This window comes from Vombatus ursinus, unplaced genomic scaffold, assembly GCF_900497805.2.
Source record: "Vombatus ursinus unplaced genomic scaffold, bare-nosed wombat genome assembly UNPS02014798.1, whole genome shotgun sequence".
NCBI classification, from domain to species: domain Eukaryota; kingdom Metazoa; phylum Chordata; class Mammalia; order Diprotodontia; family Vombatidae; genus Vombatus; species Vombatus ursinus.
The window spans coordinates 54,365,837-54,388,847 of NW_020954576.1; the positions used below are offsets into that span (position 1 = coordinate 54,365,837).

At 37.0% G+C, this 23,011-nt stretch overlaps 1 protein-coding gene across 2 annotated transcripts in view; it reads left to right on the plus strand.

The window, feature by feature from the left end:
- ASH1L (ASH1 like histone lysine methyltransferase) overlaps window positions 1-23,011 on the plus strand; it is a 244,442-nt gene that overhangs the window by 91,216 nt on the left and 130,215 nt on the right. For both annotated transcript variants that reach the window (XM_027871093.1, XM_027871092.1), the window contains exon 3: window positions 16,856-21,434. In XM_027871093.1, coding sequence (XP_027726894.1) covers window positions 16,856-21,434 — 4,579 coding nt within the window. The remainder of the gene's footprint in view (window positions 1-16,855; window positions 21,435-23,011) is intronic.

Genomic DNA, 23,011 nt, shown 5'->3' on the forward strand with positions numbered 1-23,011 from the left:
TATATTCTGGACTGTTATTCCAAATGAGTCTTGTTATTATTTTTTCTGACTCTATAAAATAATTTTTTGGTAGTTTGATTGGTATGGCACTGAATAAGTAAATTAGTTTAGGTAGAATTTTCATTTTTATTACATTAGCTTGGCCTACTCATGAGCAGCTGATGTTTTTCCAATTATTTAGATCTGACTTTATTTGTGTGAAAAGTGTTTTGTCATCGTGTTCATATAGCTCCTGTGTTGGAGATACTTCTTGACACAGTGTTTTGTGCACAGTAAGCTCTTCATAAATTTTTTCCTTCATTTTTTTTCATTTTCACTTTTTTATTCATTCTCAATTATGTAAACTTTTTTGGGGGTACAGATAATGAGGGGGGAAGGCAATAAGCATCTATATAGTACCTACTATGTACCAGGTATTATACTAAGCACTTTACTTCACTTAATCCTCACAACAACCCTGTGAGGTACGTGCTATTATTATCCTATTTTTACAGTTGAGGAAACTGAGGTTAACTGACTTGTCCAGAGTTGCAGAGCTGGTAAGTGAGGTTGGATTTAAACTTGGATCTTCCTGATTCCAGGCCCAGTGCTTTTTTATTCACTGGGCCACCTGACTGCCCCCAAGGATGAGGACATCCTTGAGAGCAAATGCCATTCTATATTGGATCATCTTTAGTTGTATAGTTGCCTGAAAGGTATAGAAACTATAAGGCTTCACCATACTTATTTTTTGTTGCCTATAAAGAAGTATTTGATGGAACAAAATGTTGCCCTAAAAGGTACATCTCCAGAAAGGTGTCTTCCATGCTTCTGCTAAAATCATGTAAGATTTCTCTAAAGTTGCTAACAACAGAGGTTCATCAAACTTCTGATTGTTAACAGCAAGGGAGGCATTAAACAAACATTTGTGTTCTCTGAAGATATTTGTCACTGTTATGGAGGGGGTGCAGGATAGAATATATGTCAAAGAGAGAATCTTTATATGTCATTGTCTTCAAGTCAATCCTGTTTGCAAATCACGGTGTGCTGTTTCATAGAGCCTCAGAATGTTGAAGAACCTACCAAATGAAATCCACAATCCTTCAGGTGTTTGGTTTAACATTCTAATCAGGAAATGCCAAGCTCAACAATGTCTATTGTTCATACTTTGATAATGCAGTTGGCTGAACCCATAAAGCATTTTTTTCAGTATATGTATGTTTATATATATATATGTACATACATATCCACATGTGTGTATATATGTGTATATATATCTCTCTATATTTATATATCTACATCTCTATCATCTATCTATGACAGATACTAAAAATGGATGATGACCTGAATGGAACTATGATTGAATAGATGGAGGAAAGTAGGAGAATTAACTGAATTGTACATTTTCTCAGAGGCAATCTTTCAGACCTAAAGTTTCTCCCTGAAACAAAAGATCATCTTCCTAATGTTATTAGTCTTCTGGTGCAGTTGTATGGCTTCAAATCATGGAATATTCTGGTCTTCTAAGAATTGAAGTTAAGTATCATCTAAATGTCAGTAGAGAAAAGGTGCATTATTAGTGTGAATCAGCTACAACACATTATAAATGAGGAATTAAGCTGAATAAGCAGAGTGAAAAATGTCTTCATAGAAATATATGACCAGGAAAAATAAGTGGTTGTCACATAGCGAGAACAAGAGCAAACCAGTGAACAATCTACATATTCACTTGGTATACATGTAATGTCAATATAGTGAGAGAATGGCCTCCAAGATACTCAACGGACATTAAGGCAAAGATTTATGGGAGGATATGGATTGACATTGCACCAGATGAGCAAATGTGGATGGGCTGCAATCTGTATCACTGAATAGCATACTCATTTCAGTAAGATGTATTAGAATACTAGAGTATGGCACGATTATCTCAGATGCATTATATTTAAAAAGCTTATCATTTAGGCCTCCCCACCAAAAATCTGGATTTTCCTCAAAGACTCTTCCCTTGCCCTACACCATTTTAATCATCCTGACTCTTTTAGAATCATCTTGAACTCCCTTTTTTTCCTTCTTTGATTTTCTTTTTTGTGGCTTTAATTTTTATTTATATCTTTTATTTATACCTGTATCTTTTTTCTTTATATATTAATATTAATTTCTCAATATATCCCTCCACCCTTCCCTACCCAAACATTTCCTTTTAACAAAGAATAGATAAGAAACAGGGGGAAAAAACCCAGTAAAACAAATTAACACCTCTTCCACGACGGACAGTGTATGTGGTGTTACATTCCTATATAATCAGTTCTCCATCGTTGCAAAGAAGGAAGGGAGGTGCACTTTCTCATCTCATTTGAGTAGGGGACAAGCTTGGTCAGTATAATTTGTATGTTTTTTTAAGTTTCATTGATTCTTTTTGTGGTTACATCACAGTTATTTCCCACCCAGCCCCCAGATTGAAACTTCTCTGACAAAAGAAAAACAGGCAAAAACATCCAGTGCAGAAACCTTGTCTGACATTGTTTATGTTCAAGAGCTCTGTCCCTGAGGGGAATTGGAAGGGCCAGTGGGAATGCTTAGTCTTGGATCTGTGTATGCCTTTGTGTTATAATAAGTACTGTGATTTGTCCTAGGAGTTATTGCGCATCTTTGTTGCAAGAGACAAGGGCTAGTGTCCTCATCTCTTCCAGGACCTTCTTTGTTTTTTTCTTTACTCAAAAGTTCAGTTTCCTTTTGATCTTTTCATTTACAATTGTTCAAGTTACTGTGCATATAGTGTTGTCTATGGGCTCCACTTCCCCATTTATATTCAGAGGGTGGTTCTCCTATTGAATGACTTCCCAGATTTAAGGTGTTCTGTGAGTCTAAGCTCATGAGCCCAAAGTCCTGCATTCACCTTTAATAGTATGCCGAGTAAAACACTTAGTTTAAAGCAAAGGTATTTGTGGAAACTACATGGCTGGAATAGTATTAACAAAAGATTCTCATAAATCTAGAGCATACTTTCCCACAAATATGCGTAATATTAGTAGGAATTAGGGACACACACACACACACACACACACAGAGTACATGAATAAAGAGGCACATACCTAAGGGATGTATTTGACCAAGACAACTCATACCTCTGGCACTGCAGGTACCTGATGTCTTTATTCATCTTCACTGTTCCCTCCAAGTATAATGTCTTATCTGAGCTCATTCTGTTCTTTACTTTTGCTGGGCTCCCTAGGCTTACCTCCTTTCTGTATCTCACTCCAGCTTTGCAGCTAGATCTGGGACCTGCTCTCTACCTGTCATAGTATTTTTCACTAGACAGGTTGCTGAACTGCAAACTTCTATAGCCAGTTATGGGGAGGGAGGAGAAAGAAATCCATCTCCTCTAAAGATTCACAAGGCAAAAAAGCTTTTTGCTCTCAAGAGCTGGTTCTGTAATGCCAGGAATTACTAACTGCTCAGACCTTGATTTTGATTTTTAATGTCCCCTGGGAATTTATCTAATCGTTCAGCCAATGGCTACTGCCCTATAAGTTCATCAAGTGATTTAAAAACTCTTTCATACCTCCCCCAAAAGTAAAGCATAAACACTTCTTTACCAAAGTCTGGGGGCTGAATCTGAGACCCCAATCCTTTCACTAGGGTCAGAACCACACAGCTGTTGTGTCGTTTTGTATTTGTATCCTCATTATGCAGTGTAGGACCATTGAGTTTTATTTGAACCATTTTAATTTTAGGCAGTTGGATGCTATTATTTCCTTTCTAGTACTTTCTTTCACAACTCTCATTTCTTTTTCCTTTTTTTCCCCCTCTAGTGCTCTCATTTCATTTATTTCTTTAAAAAAAAACTTTTTAAGGAGAGCCTTTGCTTGTAGGTGTTTTGGAATCGTTTTCTTTTTCTGGGTTTGTGTCTTAAGCACTCCTGTCTCAACAATAGCTTTTTGTTTTGTAGGATTCTTTTTGTTTGCTTTTCTTTCATGCCTGTTTCCTGACTTCAGACTTCATGTTATCTGCGTACTTCTTTGGGGGAATGTCTGAACTGAGCTTTTGTCATCTTGGGTTCTTCTGCAGATTTCTTGAGATATTGAGTGTTGTATTTTCAGCATCTCAGAGACCTATCAACTAGGGACCTACCACCTTTCAGTGTTCCCAAAGTGGTGTGATGTAGGACAAAGTCTAGTTATTGTGCTGGTCTGAACCCTGAAAGTTCCTGACCTGGATTTAGGTGTGAGCAAGAATAGACTGCTGATGGACTCAACCCCTCTCAGCTGGCTGTGGGTACAAAAAGGAAAGCAAAATAGTTGTTGACCTCAAGGAACTTAGACTAAATAGAGAAAACGTGTGTGGGTATGTGTGGGTGTGTGTACACGGTTATTTACAAAGATACATAAAAATAGATACATAGTAACACTAAAGTGGATACTTGGGGGAAAAATGTGTTTTCTTGCAAGTAGGAGGCATTTGAGTTGAGTCTTGAAGGAAATCAGGAATTTCAAGAAGTGTAGTGAGGGAAGTGACCATTCCAGACACATGGAACATGCTGAGTACTCTTGGCCTGTGTTCATTTCCTTGATTTCTTTCTCTTGTCTTATTACAATAGCCAGGCTTTCTAGCACCAAATTAAATAGTGGTGATAACATTCTTGCTTTGCCCCTTGGAACTCTTTGGAAAGAGTAGAGGAAAAGTGTAGACAAATGTTAGGCACATTCTTATTTCTTCTTTACATAGAATGTTTGTCCTTGGTTTTAGATAGATTATACTTAGGATATTATGGGAAAGTACTTTAATTCCTTTGATTTCTAGTTTTTGTTCTTGTTTTTAACAGAAATGGGTTTTAGATTTTGTCATGTCTTTTCGGTGTCTATTGATATAGTCATTTGGGTTTTGTCATTTTTGTTGTTGATATGTTCATAGTTTTTCTTATATGGGGTCAATCTTGTATTTGTGGTATAAATCCAACCTTTTTATGATATATGATATTTTAAATATGTTGCATATTTGCTAAACTATTCTTTTTATGTTTTCTAGAATTCAGTTGTAAACTATGGCATTTAAAAAATTCTTGATAGTTCATTTATGGCTTGTTCAGTTTTTCTGGCATAGAATTATTTAAATAATTATTTTTTATTTTAGCTGACCATTTTATAGTTCTATAATAATTCATCTGTTCAATCTAGGCTGTAAGTTTTTTTGGCATACAATTGAGCAAAATAATTTGAAACGGTTTCCTTTATTTTGTTGTAAATTGTTGTGAATTCTCCTTTTTCATTTTTGATATGAACACTTCAATTTTTATCTCTCCTTTTTAAAATTCAAGTAGGCAACTCTTTTCTATTTTTAAAATTATTATTTTAATAAAAAACAGCTCCTGGTTTTATTATTTTTTCAATTTTGTTAATTTCTTCTTTGATTTTTGAATTTTTACTTCTGTGTTTGCTTGAAAGTTTTTAATTTGTTACTTTTCTCATTATTTCGCTTTTATCCCCAATTCATTGTTCTTCTCTTTCCTTTTTTCAGAGGAAGGAGCCATGATAGCATATAGTGATATACATTTTCTGTTAACGACTTCTTTAGCTACATTCCTTCAGTTTTAATGTTATCTTGTAAATTTCTTTCCTGAATTTTTCTTTGGTTTCTATGCTTTGTTCTTTGACTTATTGATTCTTTAGGATTAAGTTTGTTATTTAAAATTTTTTTTCCTTCAAAGGCCTTTTATTGGATATAATTTTCTCACATTCATAATTACTCTTTATTTGTGTCAGAGTCAACAAGTATCTGGTAAGTGTCTGCTATGTGCCTGGCACTTTACTCAGTGCTGGAGATACCAAGAAAAGCATAAGAAAGTCCTTGCCCTCAAGGAGTTCACAATCTAATGAGGGAGATAATATGTTAAAAAAAAATTGAAAATCAGATGTTTGTGGTGGCAGAAAGTTGTAGCAGACTCATGATGATGTTGTGCAGCTAGGGTGGGAAATGAACTGAGGAGGTGTGAGTTTCTGAGTTGATTTCTTCTTGCAGAGTGATGAGTTTCTTGAGATGATGACATCTAGGAAAGTCACCAAGTGGGAAATGATGAGAATTCTCTGCATGCCATTCTTAGGTCATGGAGGATCTGGGAAGATATTTCCAGTATCCATTCTCTACCCTCCTTTTGTTTGTGTATTTCATTCCATCTTTTCTTTACTTCTGCCACCTTCTTTACAAAGATGGTAAAAGTTTGCCAGCGTTTTCCTACTTCGTTCATCTTTGCTTCCCCTTGTCTTTTCCTTGATTCCTGAGCATTATTCTTTAGTTTTGTCTTTTTAATTCCCTTCTAATGTTGGAATTTGTTTTAATTATGATTTCTCTTTCAGTTGCCCTGCCCTTTTTGTTCCCTACTATATTACTGTCAAATTTAATGTATTTTATGATGTGATCTTTGTGTAGTATACAAGGATTTTTTTGGTTATGAATTCCAGATTGTCTAATTATTTTTAGATTATCTATCTTTTTTGCAGGTCATTTTTTGGGGATACTATATGTCTTAAATTTTCTTTTTTAAATCTTTTGATTTTGTTCCAATATTCTTGTTGTCTCATGTTTTCATTTATTTTGGTTTATTTTTGTCTGATTTTTGGAGAATTCACTTAATGGGTAAGGTTTACCACTATCTAAGCTATTAATTCTTCTTGTCATTCTTTTTTACCTAGATTTTATTTTTCCTGTAAAATTCTATTTTTGTTTATCTTATTTTAGATACTCTGGTGGACCTTGTGACCAGTACATGCTTTTCCTTGAGCCTCTACTTGACTATGTGGATTTACTCTCTTATTGTGGATTTGCCCCTTGGACTTCTCTTAGGCTAAGGCATTTCTTTATTGTGTTCTGTTTTCTTCTGTTTACTTATATCCCCTGCCTCCATTTCTGAATTGAGGGCTTTTGCTTCCTCCAAGCTCCATTTGTATACTACTGGATGGTATGGGTAGGACCTGATTGATCTTTAATTTGATAGCTGAGATTAGGCCCTACATTCTCTGGGAATTGTCTAGACTTATTTCCCTGTAAGGTTCATGTCCAGTCTGCCTATTGAATGGGTGAGGTATAAGCTCCCATGCTGGTCTAGTCCTGTCTCTTTTTCTAGCTAAAGCTCTAGGATGTCCCACTTCGAGCACTGCTCTAAATTGGTCTCCTGCTGGTAATGAGTTCTTCATGTTGCATTTTCTTGCCGATGTTCTGGCTCTGTCCTTTGCCTTTATGTTCACCACTCTGGGCAGTGCTTTGGTCTTGCCTCCTACTGTTCAATTAGGCTATTTTATACTTTACCTTCTACCTACCCTGGCTTGTGACCACTACATGAAATAACAGGATTCTGGCAGTCTTTTTGTGCATCTTGGACCAAATGGAGGAGTTTATAGCTAATTTATTTATTCATTCATTGCCTGCCTGCCTTCCTGCCTTCCTTCCTTCCTTCCTTCCTTTTTCTCTTTTTAATCATTATTCCTACTGATTCATTCTTTTAAAATAAATTTTTTTTGGTAATTTTAAAAAAATTTACACTTAAATTCAAAATGAGAAAAGAAAAAAAAACATTGCCATATACACAGCAGACCATAAGAGAGGATTCAATATAAAACAATAAATTTCCATTTCAAGAAAACATATGTAATATATACTATACATTGTTTTCAAGGCTGCCCAGCTTTTCTTTGCTTCCTTTTACTTTATTACCTCCCCCTTTTCCCCTCCCCCCACCAAAGAAGGCTACAATTAAGCATGGGGACACACACACAGAGATATCTGTAAACATAGACATATATACATATATATACCCTTACACACACACACACACACACACACACACATACACATACACATATACACACAACCATACTATGCTTATTTCTTTCTATCATCTCTTTCTCTGAAGGCAGAGAGCATCTTCCTTCATAAGTCCAAGTCTTTCCATGTTTTTCTAAATCAACTGGCTTATCATTTCTTACACTACAGCAATATTCCTTTCTGGATTCAAACAGCATCTTCCTTCACAGTTCTGATTCATTTTTAGAGCTTTATTGGCATATTTTTGGGGGATTTGAGCTCTCCTTGATCCTAAGATACTACCATATTCCCACAACACCTTTTTTTTTCCTTTTTTCTTTTCTTTAGGCAGTTGGGGTTAAGTGAATTGCCCAGAGTCACACAGCTAGTAAGTGTCAAGTGTTTGATCTGAGGCCGAATTTCCCACAACTCCTTATAGCCATTATGATGTCACAGAGCTGGGACATGGAGAATTATGTGTGAGGAACAGAAAGTAGGGCAGTGTAGCCAGACCATAAAGTATATGGAAGATAGTAATGTTTAAGAAATTCATTACCATAGGAAGGGACCCAGTTGTACAAAGCTTTAAAAATACCTGCCCAGCGTTTAAATTTGATTCCAGAAGTAAAAGGGATTCCTTAGGGAGGAGGATACCAAGTCAAATATGACCTTTAGGAAGATCACTTTGGCAGTTCTATGAAGGATGTAGTGTTGTGGAGAGAGACTTGAGACCAATTATGAGGCTTTTGGAATAGTCCAGGTGAGAGAAGAATAGGACCTGAACTAGAGCAGTCACTGTTTCACTTCAGAAGAAAATACTATATATGACAAATGTTGTAGAGATAGTGTGGTGGATAATAACTGAGGAAAGAATACAAGCTATACGATTTATTAGCAAAACAGGCAAATAAGTGGTCAGTAGACTCCCCAGTCAGTCCAAAGACCCCAAATACAGAGTGAGACAGATTTTTAGATATTAAGAACAGTTAATCAAATAAGACTAATTTAATTAAAAGAAAACAATCAGAATACAAAATCTGATTTCTAATTGGAGGAAAGATTAGGGACTTTCTCAGGTGGGGGGGAGAGCAAACAGATGTCAATTCCTGAAATGAGAAAAAGAGGTGTCCTACTCCTCTTTTGTCAATATTCAGTCAAAGGAACATGGAAACAATAACTGATTGACCAGTTTGGGGCTGGTTTTCAGATAAGACATGTGGGTTGCTTGAGATGTATAATTGTGAGAAATTCCTTACATCAATCCTTGGATATGACTCAATTTCTGGTCATCATAACCTAGCTCCTTAATTAAGGGTCTCTAAACAGCAGGTAAAGGTGGTCTGGCTTCTCAGCCACACAGAGCTAGGTTCAAACAATGCAATAAAGTTTTCTCACAAGGCAGAAATTGGACTAGACCCATAATTAAATAGAAAGGGAATTGAGCTGGATCTAGAATTGAGTCATGAGATGGAGTCATTGTGGTTCACTCAATTTCCACACAAGAAACAACAGGATTCAGCAATTGATACATATGTAGTGTGACAGTGAGAAGTTGAAGATCCCAAGGTTTACAAACCTGGGTGACTAAAAGAATGGTGGTACACTCAACAGTAAGAGGGAGGCAAAGTTCATTGCTGGTGAATTAGTAGGCATTCAGGAAGTAGCTGAGCAAACATAAAAAAAAGAACCTCGACATCAAAAGCTGTTATGGTGATGGGGGTGCTCAAGACACAAACCCAGAAGAACAGAATGACTCCAAAATATCTACATGCAAAGCTCCCTCCCTCCACCCCCAAATATACCACATTTTGGGCACAGATTCAACTAGAATTATCGGAAGAGATGAACCAAGAGTTTAAAAGAGACTTTTCAAATGTTCTTTCAAATAAAATGAGAGTGCTGGTAGGAAAATTGGGAAAGAAATGAAAGCTGTTGAAGAAAGAATTGGAAAAGGAATTAACAGGTTGCCTAAGAGGTATAAATTTTTGCTCAAGCAACAAACTCTCTGAAAATTGGAATGGACCAAATAGATACCAGTGATTCCATGCATGAATGAACAAGAGATATTAAAACAGACAAAAGACTGAAAACAGGAAAAAAATGAGGTGGTAGTTGTTCAGTCATTTCAGACTTCTCATGACTCCCATTTGGGTTTTTCCATTTCCTCCTCCAGTGGATTAAGGCAAACAGCAGTTAAGTGACTTGCCCAGGGTCAAACATCTAGTAAGTATCTGAGGCCTGATTTGAGCTCAAGTCTTCCTGGCTCTAGGCTCAGCACTTGTTCATTGGGCCATCTAGCTTCTCCCCATCCTCCAAACAAACCAAACCAAAACCAAACTGCCTTTGGAAAACAGCAAGGAGAGAAAAAAATTTAAGAATCATTGGACTACCTCTACAATATGACCAAAAAAAAAGCCTGGACATGTTTCTAGAAATCTTTTTTAAAACAAAGTAGAAATAAAAAGAATCAGTCACTTCCTAAAAGAAGCTCCAAAATGAAAATTTCCAGGGAATTATAGCCAGAATCCAAACTTCCATGTCAAAAAAAAAAAAGTATTGCAAGCGGTCAGAAAGAATTCAAATACCAACGAGTCACAGTAAGAATTAGCAAGATTTAGGAGCCTCTACTCTGTAGGAGAATAAAACCAGGCCTAAAATCAGGAAGTCTTGAGTTCAAATTTGGCTTCAGTAACTTATTAGCTGTGTGGCTCTAGGCTAGTCACTTAATGACTTGCCTGTTTCCTTATTGGGGTAATAATAGTACCACCTACCTCACTGGGTTGTAAAGATCAAATGAGATACTAATTATAAAGCACTGTAGCACAGTGCCTGGCACATGTAAATGTTAGTTGTTTACTATAATTATCATTATTATTTAGAGCCGAGGTGTCTAACACAAAGCCATGTGTGAGTGTGGCCTGAACCTGATTAAAATGTAATTGGGAAATATTTAACAAAATAAATAAAATACAACAGAACACAGAAAATGTTAGTAGTTGTTCTTCTAAGTCAATATATGGTACACAGTGATGCTTATTTAAAGTCGAGTAACCTCTGTTTCTATTTGAAGTCAATACTCTGTAATATTCTGATTGAGTCTACAAACATGCATGTTTGTAGACTGTAAGGAAGCATTTTGTAGACAGGGAGTGATTGAAGATAAGTGATGATAGAGGGGACAGTCTGTTGGTGAAGGTGGTATGGAATGGAATCGCTTGTTCAGCTAAAGTCATTTACCTTGACAAGGAAAAGAGCCACCTCAATTATATGAGATGGTCTGAAGGAAGAGATATGGCAAAAGGCATCTGAGTGATATGAGATGAGGATGAGGGGAGAAGAGAACTCTTGGCAAATGGCCTCAATTTTTTTTTTCTCAGTAAAATAGGAGCTACAGAGAAGGGGAGTCATGGGAGATTTAAGAAGGGATGAAAAGGTTTGGAGGAGCAACTGTGGAGAATGGGATAGTGAATTGATAAGGGAGAGGTATAAAAGGAATGCCTGACAGTAGTCGTGGCACCATTGAAGTTGTGTAACTTAAAATTTGTTGGAGTGGATTCAGTCAGAATGATTGTGTGATTTTCTGCACCTGAGTTTAGCTTCATGTCTAAGAGCAAAGGTGGCAAATAGTGGGAGGGATCCAAGGCCGAGGTTTGACAGAACACAATTGGTGATAGGATACTTGGTCCAGAGATTCAAGGGAACAATGCAGAGTTCAGCTGGTTCACCATTGGGTCGAGATGGGTATAGGAGGAGAGAGTGGCTATTTCAGGAGTGATGGCCTGGAGATAATTGAAAGTTTGAGAAATTGGAGGTCATGGTATAGATGAAGACTAGTGTTCACTCTGGGAAGTTGAAAATACTCAACTATGAAGTCAAGATTGAAAATCTTTTGTAGCGTCAGAATGATTAAAGAAGCTGTTATTACATCCCTAATGATTACAATAGATTTACTTTGAACCATAAAATTAAAGGAATGAATAACAATTTGTTGATTCAACCTTATATGATATGATAACCGAGTGTAGATTTTGTTACCCTAGGGACAACTAGTAGTTTGGTAATTGTACTTCAGGATAATTGGTTTCCTTTGTAGTCCTATGCACTTTATTTTATTCATTTAAAAATATTTTGAAAAGAAGTTTAATAGGTTTCACTAGACTTCCAAAGCATACATGACACAAAAACCTGTGATCTATTTTTCTTCTTTTTCTTTATGTGATCTGTAGGATGTTTTATCAGGCAAGAGCAAATCATTATTTCCTGAATCTATTATGGGTAGGTTAGGGTAGGTGATACAAAGAGGAGTATGAAACAGCTTCCCTTTTCTCTCAGTTGTTTTTTAGCCTGGTTGAATGTCTATCATTTAGTCTAGTAGAATGTCTCACTTTACATACATTTCTGAAGAGTTACCCTAGTCATGGAGATTAAAGATTCATTTAAGTATTCTGAGTCTTTATGAAAGTCATTAAGGTCATTTAGAAATTCTAGCAGAAGAATAAAGCTTTCTTATCTAAATTTTGAAGTGCTGACTTTAGCCGTGAGTGATGATAAAACAGTCTCAGGAGACTTACTAGTAGTAACTGTCTTCCTAAACTCAATTACTGTATTACCATTCATTTTTCATTTTCCTTCTGTTTCTGTTATAGTTGCCGAGAATTGGATGTTATTTCGTTATCTTTAAAAACAAATAAAACCAATCATTTCTGTAGCATTAAAACATATTTTGATTTGGTATTACTTATTTTTCAAAGTTCAAAGAATAGGGAAAACAAAATTTTTGAACACTTCTTCCTTTTGTAGATCTCTGCCTTTGTTTGCATAATTCCTTTAGAATTAGAAGCTCCCTGAGGAAGAGAATGTTTCTTCTAGCACCTGTCACATATTAGTCACTTATTAAATGTTTGTTGATTGACGTCAGTATTTAAACTAATAATTTATTTTCATTTTCTTTCAGTTGCTAAATATGCTTAAGAGAATATAATTCTCTTGGGTACCGTAATTGTGTTCTCTCATAATGCCTTTGCAAGTCATGTTTTCAAGAAAAGTTTATAGATTTTCTATAAAAGTTTCTTGATGGTAGGCAAAATGTTCTGGCTATGCAGATATTCCTTGTAGGTTGAATATGTTTGGTATTATACTATACCCAGTGCACTAAATAAAATTGGTCCAAAATCTTCATCAAATCAGAGTTTACTTAACTCTTAGCATTCAGCTTAACAAATGAAGGCTTGGCCTCTGAAGGTATAAACAGATGTACATATTCCTGTTTTGCTTTTTTTAATCTTGGAGTAGAAACAGTACTTCATTTACAATAAAGTATTGCATTTGGTACGATTTAATTGAGCCATAGTGTACATTCTTCTGTTTCATAGAATCATAGATTTTTTGTTTTGTTTTTTATTCAGTTTTTTTTTTCAGTTCTAGATTCTCTCCTTTCCTTCCTTCTCCCCCATCCATTGAGAACGTAAGAAATAGAAAACCCATTATAAATATGAAGTCATGCAAAACAAATTTCCTCATTAGCCATGTTGAGAGGAGGGCAGAAAAAAATAGGAAAAGAAAGAAAGAAGAAAAAAAATATACTTCATTCTGCACTCTGAGGCCATCAGTTCTTTGTCTAGATGGATAACATTTTTTTGTTTTGACTCTTGAAATTGTGGTGGGTCATTGTGTTGATCAGAGTTACTAAATCTTTCACAGTTGATTTTCTTTACACTATTTCTGATGCTGTGTAAATTGTTCTTCTGGTTCTGTTCACTTTACTTTGCATCAGTTCTTAGGTGTCTTCCCAGGTTTTTCTGAAACCATTCCCTTCATCGTTTCTTATAGCAGAGTAGTACTCTATCATATTCATATACCATATCTTGTTCAACTGTTCCTCAGTTGATGAACATCCCCTCAGTTTCCAGTTCTTTGCCACCACAAAAAGAGCTGCTATAAATATATTTGTACCTATGAGGTCTTTTTCTTTTTCTTTGTTCTTTTTGTGAGGATTATAGATTTAGAACTGAGAGAGATATTAGAGGTGGTTGAGCCCAATCTTCTTGTTTTCTAGATGAGGAAACTTGAGTCCCAGAAAAGTTGAACCAATGTTATATAAGTTGTGAGGATTTAAACTCAAGTTCTCTAACTACAAATATGTGGCCCTTTCTCCTATATCACACTTATTTAGGGTTGAATATTTCCATTAAAAGCTAGTCAGAAAAATTTAAAACCATAGAACAACATGATGGTTTTGAAATGTTTCCATAGGAATGGCTAATTGAATAGCTAATTAAATGGCTAGTTAAGTGACGGATTTACTACTTTGCTGGGTTATAATTACCATATATATTTATGTGGTTATTGGAGTAAAATTTGAGTACCTTAGTTTGGACAGTATGACTTCCTGAAAATTAATACATATAATTCTTGTAAACTATATATTTTCCCTTTTGTTTTACATTTGAAAGTATGCTCTATCCCTGTTCATTCTTACATTGACAGCCTTTAGATTATATTGACAACAAACTTTAGGTTGAAGAGTCTACAGGATGTTATATCAAATTATTTGTGAGTTGTGAACTGACAGAATCGGATACTTCCATTTAAAGGAACCCTGTAGTAGATTTTATAAAATTAAGAATTACTCTAGTAATTTATTGGTTTCATAAATTTTAAAAGCAATATTCATCTGTAATAGGGAATAGTAGGGTGAAAAGGAAGTGAATTTTTAAAGGTGGTCAGTGGTTGATTCGGTTTTACTCAACAGACTCACTTCTTATATCACTAAAGATAATCTCACTAAACCTCAGCTCGGAACCTCCCTTGTCAACTTACTATTCAATTTCCCACAGCTCCTCTTCTAAATCTTTTCATCTCTCCTCAAAACTCCTATGACCCACTCTTTCAGCTGCAAACCTTGCCTCATATTTTACAGGCAAAAAAAATTGAAAGCATTCATTATGAGCTCTCTATTCTTCCTTCATCCTCATTTCATATCATTCAGAGGGCTTCTGACCATATCTCCTCTTTCACCCTGTCTCTCATACTGAGGTGACCCTTCTCCTTGCCAAAGTAAAAAACCCTTCTACCTGAATTAATGATTCCATTCCATACTGTCTCTACCAACACATTGCCTCCTCTATCATCCCATCTCTCTCACTTATCTTTAGTTTCTCCCTAATGGCTCCTTCCCTACTACCTACAAATATACCTGTCTCCCTCATCCACAAAAAGCCCTCACATGGTGTTTTCTTCCTCAATAACTATCATTCTATATCTCTTCTGCTTTTTGTGGCCAGACTCTTTGAAAAGGAGCTCCTTGAGGGCAAGGACTGTCTTTTATCTCATTTTGTACCCCTGCCACTTAGAACAGTGCCTAGCATATAAGAAGGGGCTTAACAGCTGCTTATTGACTGACTAAATGTTTGAGTAGCTATGTAGTACAAAACTGTAGAAAGGGGAGAATGTGGGTATGAAATACTGCAAATAGCAGACTTTGTCAAAGTCTTGGTTAGTTTTGCCAGATTCCTCCCCCCCCTCTTTTTTTTATTGTAAGGGGTGGTTTACTTGGACAGGAATGAGAGAGATACATTGGAAAAACACAAAATAGAAAAAAGATATCTTTCTCTCTCTGTCTATACAGACTTTTAAAAAAAATGATCACAGTAATAGGCTCTGTATTAAAGAATAGATTCTGTCCTTGTGTTATGGAGTTCCCAGTCAAGGAATAGTATTCAGACAGTGGCAAGATAAGCCTGCATGTGGTAGGGGACTGTTGGTGTGAAATTTTGCTTATATTGTTAGAACCAGTTGATATGTTGATTGATTTTGTTAAACTGCTTCTTTTTGCCTTGTTTTTTTTTTTTCTTTAAAATTCTTTGTTTCAAGGGATGACTCTCTCTCACTTGGGGAGGCAAGAGGGGACTGTTTGAAAATAAAGATTATGTAAAAACAAAAGATAACCATTTTTTTAATTTTTAAAAAAGACAAGCTTTACTTTTAAAAGAGTAACCTTTGTACTTTAATTTCAATCTCTTATTTAAATGGTCACTTACAACATTTGATTAAATTCTGTGTAGAAGTAAATATTTGTTTATTCAATTAAAAGCAGGAGCTATAAGAAAGAAGGCCTTTGAAACTGAAGTTCATGGTTATTAAGCTAGTTTATTATCCCCAAATGGATAATAAGGTATCCATTGGAGATATGGTTAAACAACATTGTAAAAGACCACCTTGGCTTTTTAAAGATTTGAGTCTTATTTTGAGCTCAGTCAGGAAAGCCATTTATAAAACCTAAAAGGAGATAAATAATAGCTATGAGAACATGTGCTTTCTTAGATACAAACTTTGAATCAATCTAAGAGGTGGTGTTGCCTGTCTCTAACATGTAGTGAGCAGCAGTCACACAGGAGCTCTTAGAGTAGTAGAGATGGATAGTTTTAGTTCCTCTTGAGCAAACCTTTAAGTTTATTACTTTTTTTGGGAAATGTTATGAATTTCAAGCACAAGCATGTTGAAATAAAATAGTAAAACTTATTTATAATCAAACATGTTAAAACAAATTTCAAAGTCAAATGTAAATGATTTTGGATTGTCAGTGTTTCCCTTTCTTTCTCCTCTTTCCATCCCCTGCAATTACTTGATTCTGTATTCATGCCAACAGTTAGTTGGAACAAGTTTAGCAGTTGAGGATCTGGGTGAATCAAGTATTGTGCTGGTGATTTAGAATAACTGAAGTCAGTTGGAGAAATCCTTCCCAAAAACATGAGTATTAAGCTTTACTTTAATGAAAAAGGATATGGTATGGGGAGACAGGAGGTACCTGACAGCCCTTAGATCATTTTCTAAAGTTTTTAACATGTTTGCCCATATATATTTGTGCGTGCATGTGTTATAAATTCAGTGAAGAGAACAACTGTTAATTATTAATTGAGAAAAAGAAAGATCATAGTAGCAGTTGTATTTTTTTAGTACAAGTTTATGTAGGTAAAAGTTCACTAAAATGTATTGGCAGCATATGATGTACCTTATTATAGTCTTTTAAAGTATTTTCCTATCTTCTTTCTTTCTCTGAAACCTTTCTCTTTTCATCTTTTAGGACCCTTCAAAACTCTACAAGAAAGCAAGTGATGTTACAGTTGTTGAATGCCGGTCTGAAGAAGGCATCCACCTTCATTCACAGGGAGAAAATAATCCTGTGTCAAAGAAGCTTTCTCCACTACACTCTGAAATGACAGATTATGTTAAATCAGCACCATCCACTCTTGTTGGTAGCCGTGATCCTGACTCAAAGGACAGAGCACTACTTAATGGAGCAACAAGTGTGACAGAAAAATTGGCGCAGCTCATTGCTACTTGTCCACCTTCCAAGTCTTCCAAGACAAAGCCGAAAAAACTAGGGGCTGGTATTACAGCAGGATTGGTTAGCAAAGACTTGATGAGGAAGCCAGGCATTGGTCCTATGGCAGGAATTATCCACAAGGACTTGGTGAAGAAACCAACAATTAGCACAGCAGTTGGGTTGGTAACTAAAGACCCCGGGAAAAAGCCAATATTTAGTGCTGCAGTAGGATTGGTCAGTAAAGACTCTGGGAAAAAACTGGGCACTGGTACTACAACAGTATTCATAAATAAGGACTTAGGAAAGAAACCAGGGACTATCACTACATTGGGACTGGTGAGCAGAGATTCAGGGAAGAAATTGGGAATTGGTATAGTCCCAGGTTTGGTGAATAAGGAATCAGGAAAGAAGTTGGGACTTGGTACTGTAGTTGGACTTGTTAATAAAGATTCTGTAAAGAAGTTGGGCCCTGCCATTGGACTGGTTGCAAAGGAATGTGGGAAGAAGACTATAACAAATTCAGCAGTGGGACTGGTTAATAAGGACCCTGCAAAAAAATTGGTGGCTTGCCCTGTGGCAGGATTGGTCAACAAAGATATTGTGAATTTAAAAGCTGAAGCCTTGCTTCCTGCTCAGGAACCACTTAAGGTTTCTTGCAATACAAATACTAGTAGTCATGAAAGTCAGGAGCTTTCTGAATCCCTGAAAGATAGTGCCACCAGCAAAGCTTTTGAGAAGACTATTATACGGCAGAATAAAGATAGCATATTAGAAAAGTTCTCGATTCGAAAAGAAATCATTACTTTGGACAAAGACATTTTTAATGAAGGAACTTGCATTCAGCAAGACAATTTCTTATCCAGTGAAAGGGGGACCTATGTTGAAACTACAAAGCATGAGAAGCAGCCTCCAGTATATTGCACTTCACCAGACTTTCAAATGGGAGGTACTTCTGATGCATCTACAGCTAAATCTCCCTTTAGTGCAATAGGGGAGAGTAATCTCCCTTCCCCTTCACCAGCCATGTCTGTTACGCCTTTAAACAGAAGTCCCCCTGGAACTTCCTCCCAGTTGGCTACTAATCCATTACATTTAGGTCCTTCCACTGAACTCATAGAAGGAATTGCTGAATCCATTGGAAAAACCCAATTCAGTTCTGAAAATTCCCATATGAACCTTGGTCACAGGTCTCTGGTTCATAGCATGAGCTCTGATTGCAAAGGGAGTGATAAAGAGTTAAATGATTCAAAAGCTACTCACACAGATAGCCCAAGAATGAGCTCTTCCATAGGAAAAAAGCCAAGTCTGGCTTCAGAATCCAGTATTCATGCTACAATTACCCCCTCAGTTGTTAGTTTCACTAGTTTATTTAGCAGTAAACCCTTTCTGAAGATTGGTGCAGTAACTGCATCAGAGAAACACTGCCAAGTTGCTGAAAGCCTGAGCACTAGTTTGCAGTCCAAACCATTAAAAAAAAGAAAAGGAAGGAAACCACGATGGACTAAAGTAGTAGCAAGAAACACGTGCCGGCCTCCGAAAGGGCTAGAATTAGAAAGGTCAGAGCTTTTTAAAAATGTTTCATGTAGCTCTTTGTCAAATAGCAATTCCGAGCCAGCCAAGTTTATGAAAAACATTGGGCCATCTTCATTTGTGGAGCATGACTTCCTTAAATGCCGATTGCCAAAGCTGAGTAAATCTAGCACAGCTCCATCTCTTGCCCTGTTAACTGAAACTGATAAGCAGTCTCATAAGTCCTTTGCCACCCACAAACTCTCCTCCAGTATATGCATGTCTGGTGACCTTTTACCTGACATTTATAAACCTAAAAGAGGAAGACCTAAAACTAAGGAGATGCCCCAACTAGAAGGTCCCCCTAAAAGGACCCTAAAAATCCCAGCCTCTAAAGTCTTTTCATTACAGTCAAAGGAAGAGCAAGAGCCCCCTATTTTGCAGCCAGAAATTGAAATCCCTTCCTTCAAGCAAAGCCTATCAGTATCGCCTTTCCCCAAAAAGAGGGGAAGGCCAAAAAGACAAATCAGGTCACCGGTCAAGATGAAACCACCTGTGCTATCAGTGGCACCCTTTGTGGCCACTGAAAGTCCAAGCAAACTAGAATCTGAGAGCGACAAGCATAGAAGTAGTAGTGACTTCTTTGAAAGAAAAGATCAACTTCAGGGTCCGGATGACAGTCATAAACCAAGTGTCTGTGGTATGAGTGACCTTGAGATGGAACCTGATAAAAAAATTAGCAAGAGAAACAATGGCCAATTAATGAAAACGATTATCCGCAAAATAAATAAGATGAAGACTTTGAAGAGAAAGAAACTCCTGAATCAGATTCTCTCAAGTTCTGTAGAGTCAAGTAACAAAGGGAAAGTGCAATCCAAACTCCACAATACAGTGTCAACACTTGCTGCCACATTTGGCTCCAAACTGGGCCAACAAATAAATGTCAGCAAGAAAGGAACCATTTATATAGGAAAGAGGCGAGGCCGGAAACCAAAAGCTGTGCTGAATGGCATCTTAACTAGTAGCCCAACTGGTCTGGCTGTCCTAGAGAAAACAGCTCATCAGACAGCTGGATCAGCATTAGGACAAATTCTCCCCCCTCTTTTGCCTTCAGCAGCAAGTAGTTCTGAGGTTCTTCCATCCCCCATCTGTTCTCAGTCTTCTGGGACCAGTGGGGGCCAGAGTCCTGTCAGCAGTGATGCAGGATTTGTTGAGCCCAGTTCAGTGCCATATTTACATATACACTCCAGACAGGGCAGTATGATTCAGACACTTGCTATGAAGAAGGCTTCAAAGGGAAGGAGGCGATTATCTCCTCCTACTTTGTTGCCAAATTCTCCTTCTCACTTGAGTGAACTCACTTCTTTGAAGGAGGCTACTCCTTCTCCAATTAGTGAGTCTCATAGTGATGAGACCATTCCTAGTGATAGTGGGATTGGAACAGATAATAATAGCACATCAGACAGGGCAGAAAAGTTTTGTGGGCAGAAAAAGAGAAGACATTCTTTTGAACATGTTTCTCTCATCCCCCCTGAAACCTCTACAGTCCTAAGTAGTCTCAAAGAGAAACATAAACACAAGTGTAAACGCAGGAGTCATGATTACCTCAGTTATGACAAAATGAAAAGACAGAAGCGAAAACGGAAAAAGAAGTATCCCCAGCTACGAAACAGACAGGATCCAGACTTCCTTGCTGAGTTGGAGGAACTAATAAGTCGTTTAAGTGAAATTCGGATCACTCATCGAAGTCATCATTTTATCCCCCGTGATCTCCTACCCACTATTTTTCGAATTAACTTTAACAGTTTCTATACGCACCCCACTTTTCCCTTAGACCCTTTGCACTACATTAGAAAACCTGACTTAAAGAAAAAAAGAGGGAGGCCCCCCAAGATGAGGGAAGCAATGGCTGAAATGCCTTTTATGCATAGCCTTAGTTTCCCTCTCTCTAGTACTGGGTTTTACCCCTCTTATGGCATGCCTTATTCTCCCTCTCCACTTGCAGCTGCTCCCATAGGATTAGGATACTATGGAAGGTACCCTCCAACTCTTTATCCACCACCTCCCTCACCTTCTTTCACCACTCCTTTGCCACCTCCTTCTTACATGCATGCTGGTCATTTGCTTCTCAATCCTGCCAAATACCACAAGAAGAAACATAAACTGCTTCGTCAGGAGGCCTTTCTTACAACAAGCAGGACACCCCTTCTCTCTATGAGCACCTACCCCAGTGTCCCTCCTGAGATGGCTTATGGTTGGATGGTGGAGCACAAACACCGGCACCGGCACAAACATAGAGAGCACCGTTCTTCTGAGCAACCCCAGGTTTCCATGGACACTTTAGCTACCAATAGCTCTTCCAGAACTGTTCTGGAATCCTTGAAGCGCTACCGGTTTGGCAAGGATGCTGTTGGGGAACGATATAAACACAAAGAGAAGCATCGTTGTCACATGTCCTGCCCTCATCTGTCCCCATCAAAAAGCTTATTAAGCCGAGAGGAGCAGTGGGTCCACCGAGAGCCTTCAGATTCCAGTTCGTTGGCATTGGGGTTGCAGACACCTTTACAGATTGACTGTTCAGAAACATCTCCAGGGTTGTCCCTGGGAGGTTTCACACCCAGCTCTGAGCCAGCCAGCAGTGATGAACACACAAACCTTTTCACAAGTGCAATAGGCAGCTGCAGAGTATCAAACTCTACTAACACGAGTGGCCGGAAGAAATTGACTGACAGCCCAGGACTCTTTACTGCACAGGACACTTCACTAAATCGGCCTCTCAGAAAGGAAACTTTGCCTTCCAGTGAAAGGGCGCTGCAAACATTGACAGGTAAGAGGGTTGTTTTCCTATGTGCTACCTTTCAGAAAAAGTTCATTGCCATTGGGTGTTAATGATGTTTGGATAATTAAAGTTATTCTTTGTGTTTTTGGATCTCATTTTTAATACTGTATTCATACTTGAAATAAGAACATGAATCTACATGATCCCACTATAATATTTTTTGTGTTTGTGAGAAAAGGTGGTAACCAGATGAAACTAAAATCATGAAAGAAAGGGAAAGTGATTCTTCCTCTTTGTATAATACCACATGATACTTTTTTTGTTATGAACTATGCAAGATGCTTAATAAATATTCATCTAAAATTTGTAGATTTCAGCCCTTCACTGAAGTACTTCTCCAGTGCTTATTGTGGTGTGGAGTTAACCCTCAATTCTCAAAGGCTATGCCAGCTAAATATAAGCACTGGTGATAAGTCCTATCAAAATGTTTGAATGCAGGTCCAATGATGGATCTTATGTCTGTTGTCTGAGGACCAGCTGAGCTAAACCCAGAGAGTTTCATTATGTGGCTGGCCACTAGGCAGTGAATTTTTTCAGCTTCAGCAACTCTTTTTTAATAAGCCATAGCTTGAGCTGTTTGTATCAGGAAAGGGAGTAATATACTAACAAAATCAGAATTGTTGAAATGCTAGCATGTGTTGTGTCCTATGAGAAAAATTCATTGTTGGCATTTCATATCCTTTTGTAAAAATATAAACAAAGAAAAATCTATCAATAAATCAAAACATTAAATTTCATAAACATTAATTTTCATAGATTATAATTATAGAAAAGACTATTGAACAGTTTCTGAAAAGCAGTTTGTAACACTCATATATGTTCACATGATAAAAAGAAGTTAAAAAAGAAAGATACTACTTCCTCAAAAAACATGTTATTTATGGGATTTAATCCATGCAGTCATGGAATTGTTGACATGTTATTTTGGTTTTAGTTAAGTCAGCAAGCATTTATTAAATGTCTGTTGTGTGCCAAGCAGTATGCTAAGCACTGAAGAAACAGAGATAGGCAAAAACAACTCCTGCCTTCAAGGAACTTAAGAGTCTAATGGAGGGAAACAACATAGCAAACAACTAAGCAAATAAGGCATATGTAGGATAAATTGAGGGTAGTCTCAGAAGAAAGACACTAAGATAAAGAAGGATCAGGAAAGACTTCAAGAAGGTGGTATTTTAGCTTAGAGTTGAAGGTAGCCAAGACGCGGAGACAAAGAAAAAGAGCAGTGTAAGTATAGAGAACAGCCAGTGAAAATGCATAGTCTGGAGATGAAGTGCCTAATTCTAGGGATGTCTTGGAAGCCAGTGTCACTGGATCATAACATATAAGAAGACTGGAAATAAAGGAAGGGTTTTGTATTTTGTCTTGTGGACAATAAGGAGCCACTCAAGTTTATTGAATGAGGAAATAACTTGATAACTTTTTCAAAGAAGTTATCTTTATTCTCTTTAGATACAGCCATCTATAGGTTGATTATATGTATGGAAGTTTTTTTTATCAGTCACAATAATTTTAACTTTTATACCAGTAATCTAGTTTTTAGCAAGTTATTGATTTCTTTTGTTTTT